This window comes from Cynara cardunculus, assembly GCF_001531365.2.
Source record: "Cynara cardunculus var. scolymus isolate 2C chromosome LG 12, CcrdV1, whole genome shotgun sequence".
Classification (NCBI taxonomy): Eukaryota; Viridiplantae; Streptophyta; class Magnoliopsida; order Asterales; family Asteraceae; genus Cynara; species Cynara cardunculus.
This window is the reverse complement of record NC_037539.1, coordinates 12,326,289-12,330,514: the sequence shown is the minus strand read 5'-3', so window position 1 is coordinate 12,330,514 and position 4,226 is coordinate 12,326,289. Positions and strand designations below refer to the sequence as shown.

Genomic DNA, 4,226 nt, shown 5'->3' with positions numbered 1-4,226 from the left:
GTAATGGTTGGTTTTAATTCTTTTAGAAATATAATTGCCATTTCAGAGCTTATTTACACACTAAAGTTTTATATAAAAATATATTTTAGATATTCAACTAATATTTCAAAATATATAACTAGAAAAAGAAACAAATAAACTCACTTTTATTGATTTTTGTTACAAAATTTTCAGTTTTAGTGAAAAAGTCATTGCATAGTATTAAATTTTGGACAAATTGAAACTGTTGCAAAATGAAATATTTTTGTAACACAGATAAAATTGCAGTGTTTTAAAATTTATTCAGTTGTAAATAAAAAAGGTAATAGAAACGAACCTGCAAGAAATCCAATTGTGTCTTCATCACAAAGTTCATGTAGCTTGGAAGACTATATTCGTGTCTCCTAATCGGTAACGTAAAATAATTTACAACAAAATCATTTGTACCCGCACTCACGAGGTATAATGCATTGTTTATTATTTCTTTTGTTTTCTTCTTTCCGATCGCCGCAACCAGTTTAACTTTATACTCTTTGAAATACTCCAATTGTCGTGGCAATGGAATGACGTTCTGAAAAAACCAATCATTGAAATGCATGATGAGTCATTTTCATAATCGATCTCACAATTATTTGAATCAACAAATTGAAAAATACGCTTTCATCTATTTATCTTTATCTTCTGTTACATTTGTTGGCATATTTATGTCTCACGGCATGTTGATAGTTATGAACCGGGACCGGTATTGAGAAATCATTATCTTTAAATTTATATCTATATAATTTTATGATATAAGTACCGGATACAGAAAAATATATACAACTAAATTCCATAAATAATTGTAGTTCATTATTGTTTGCTATTATTCATATAGTTAGCCTAAATGACACATAAATAAACTCATATATACAGATATATACATATATGGGGTCAAGTTATGGTGAGAACCACCATTTTTTTGTGAAAACTTAAAGAAATGAATTGAATGTATCCCTCATTACCATTATTTTGTGTGAAAGTTTGTCCTGAGGACATATATAAAGATACATTTACATTGTTTGAATAATTTTCCAATAAAAAAGTGAACTTTTTCCATATAACCCTGGTTATACATATACATACATAGATTTGGGATCACGTGAGACTAACCTGTTTTCGTGAGACTAGCTTTTTACACTTGAAACTTCACAACAAAATGTTGTAAGGTAACCTTCACAGTGATTTTGCTGCGAAAGTTCGACTTTTTTAAACCTTCACAGTGTTTTTGCTGTGAAGTTTCAAGTGTAAAAATGTGATGTCACGAATCTCACGAAAACAGTCTGGTCTCACGTGAACTCAACCCTACATACATATATATATATATATATATATATATATATATAGAGAGAGAGAGAGAGAGAGAGAGAGAGACGCTTATCGTTGGTGTAAGAGGGTCGTATCCAGATCCAGCAGATGCAAAGCTAACTCCAGTCATGAAATCATGAATGGTAAGTGAAGGGTCCAAATATGCAGGTACATTATCCTTCACACCCACATGCCTTGCTACACAAATACAATATCCAAAACCACACCCAAATCTCATCAGATATCAAGAATCAACATTAACATTCACCTTGATCGAATCTCTTAATCTCAGATCATATTACTAGCTAATAACACCAAAATCAACAGTAGTAATGAACTTACCAATAAAATCACTAGTTAGCAATCCGTTGCTAAACCTTCCGGTGGGTTTTTGGTCTGCAAAATCCCTCCCATAAGGTGGGAAGTTGCCCTTGAAAGGTGTCAGAATGTAGTTGTTGTTTCCAGGATCAGAAGTGGAGTCTCCGAACACCAAAACAGCAGAAACCTTGTGGTGTTTCTTGACAAGATTTTGTGGTTGAGCATCGGATACGAAGACGACAAGAAGTAAGAAAACTGGAATATTTAGCTTTAAAGAAGAATTTAAGCGAGCAAGTGGTGTTGTCATTTTGGAAGGAGATTCAAGGAGAGTAGATGTGGTGACTTGAAGAAATAACAATGATAGGAAGATGGTTAAGTTGGCATGCATTCTTAAAATAGTTTTTCAAGTGTGGTTGGTCTGACTTGTATTTCATATTCACCAATTTCTACTACAATTCACCTTCATATAATATCCACATATCTATATACGGGTGGGTTCAAATAAAAACCACTCAATTTGTAAAAACCGTGAAAACCTCATCCAACCAATCATAATTTTTTATTTTGTTCATTTTTTTGTAATTATGAGAGGTTGATTAACCATTTTTATTGTGGAGGGTGTTAATCAGAGATATTATCATCTTTATTAATTTAATTTTAGAAAAATACATGAAACAGTTTCATTAAAATTTCATTAAGTAGTATATGAAACAATTTCATAACCACATATGAAACAACTTCATCAAAAAAAGTATTATATGAAACAATTTCACAAGATTAACAATTTCATGAAAAAATTTCATAAGATTAACGACGGAAGATAGTAGTTTTTACGGTTTTTACAAATTGGAGTGGTTTTCATTTGATCGCTCCTCTATACATATACATATACATATACATATACATATACATATACATATACATATATCTATATAGCGGCTGGTTCAAATACTAACCAAAACTATTGTGCAAACCATGTTAACCCGATCTTGATCGTTTATTTTCTCATCAAATGGTCCTTATTAAATGAGACTATAAAAATAATCATTTAATTAATATATTAATTGAGATGCCTATGAACAACGGTTCAGAGGGTACTTTTGTAAAAACATCGCATGAACACGGTGAACATTTATATGAACACGGTGAATGTTCATGGACATTACATGGATATGAACACCATGAACACCGTGAACATCGGAATTACCTTATGATCAATTAGAGGGATCTTAAAAGATTTTGTAACTCCCAAATAATTATTAGGGAGTTACATAAAGGTCAAATTACAAAATGACCCTTGTATTCAATTTATAAGTTACATTTGAACATAAAGTAAAGAAAGAATGTGATTGGTTGATGTTGGTTAGTAGAGTTAACACAAAAAAATGGGTTAGTATTTGAACCATTCTCTCTCTCTCTCTCTCTATATATATATATATATATATATATATTCCTAAAATTGAAAACACTAGACATACAAGATATCTATGCTACAAAACGATGTCGTTCAGATGATTTAAGAAAAAAAGGTCGAAACATTGTGGTACTGTTGCTCCCCTTTACCGTAAACCGGTTATACTAGCTATAATAAATGGGTAACGAAAAACAAGAAATTGATGATGAAAAGGATACATATTGAATAAGAGTAGGATTTAGGTTTATTTTCTGATAACGAAATTCTATATTTTTGAGCTATAAATTTGATATTTGATTATTAAGAATTAGAGATTTGTTAATGAAGCATAGTTTCAGGAAAAACAATGCATTTTTAATTCTACCGAACAAACATTTATGATGATAAGTTGGTAAAGTTGGGAACCAAACGTTTGATAGCTGTCAAGTTTTTCCGAGCTTCTCCAAACAAGTGTGGTTAATCAACACAAGAAAGCTGGGATGGTTTTTATAAATCAGGATGTAAAAACCTAATTAGAGATCTCTTCTAGAATATATAATTGGATTCCGGTGATAAGGAAAGTTAAGGTAAGAAACGTAAGAATGAACCTCCACCTTGGTTGTACATCAGGATTAGGATGAGATATACCAGATTAATCCCTGTACCACACGCGATTCTTGGGTGAGTTTGAGATTAAAAATGATCAAGGTCCATATTCCTTCTTCCCTTCTCACACGATATTATGTGTGTGTAGGTGAAGAATCGTGTGAGAAGGGAAGTTATGATGAGAAGTATAAAAAGATATCTTAACCCCTTGATCACTTTTATTCTCATGTCCACTGATGAATTGTGCTTTAGAAAAGAATTGATCTAGTCCATTTCGATGCACCCCATTAATGATGACATTCAATTATAATTGATCTAAGGATGTAGATCTCTTTTTATATTTCTCATTATAATTTTTCTTTTTTACTGGAAGCCAACCCTATGTGTGAATGTATATACATATAAGGATGGTATTTAATTGACCCTACGTATGCTTTATAATTAAGAAGGGTAGTTGGTATTGGTAGTAATGTCTACAAGAATCCTCCAAGGGATTCCAGATACAATTAAATATACATAATTAGCCCTCTTTATTTTATTTTATAAAAATAATAAGAAAATGGTGTTGCTATATGAATCCTTAAAA

General features: G+C 31.2%; 1 protein-coding gene across 1 annotated transcript in view; it reads right to left on the bottom strand.

The window, feature by feature from the left end:
- LOC112523326 (GDSL esterase/lipase At5g45960-like) overlaps positions 1-2,082 on the bottom strand; it is a 3,913-nt gene extending 1,831 nt beyond the window's left edge. The window contains exons 1-3 of the mRNA XM_025132881.1: positions 1,666-2,082; positions 1,391-1,521; positions 317-550 (exon numbers count right to left, since the gene is read on the bottom strand). Of these exons, the coding sequence (XP_024988649.1) occupies positions 317-550; positions 1,391-1,521; positions 1,666-2,029 (729 nt within the window). The 5' untranslated portion in view covers positions 2,030-2,082. The remainder of the gene's footprint in view (positions 1-316; positions 551-1,390; positions 1,522-1,665) is intronic.
- Between the last annotated feature and the right edge of the window lie 2,144 nt (positions 2,083-4,226).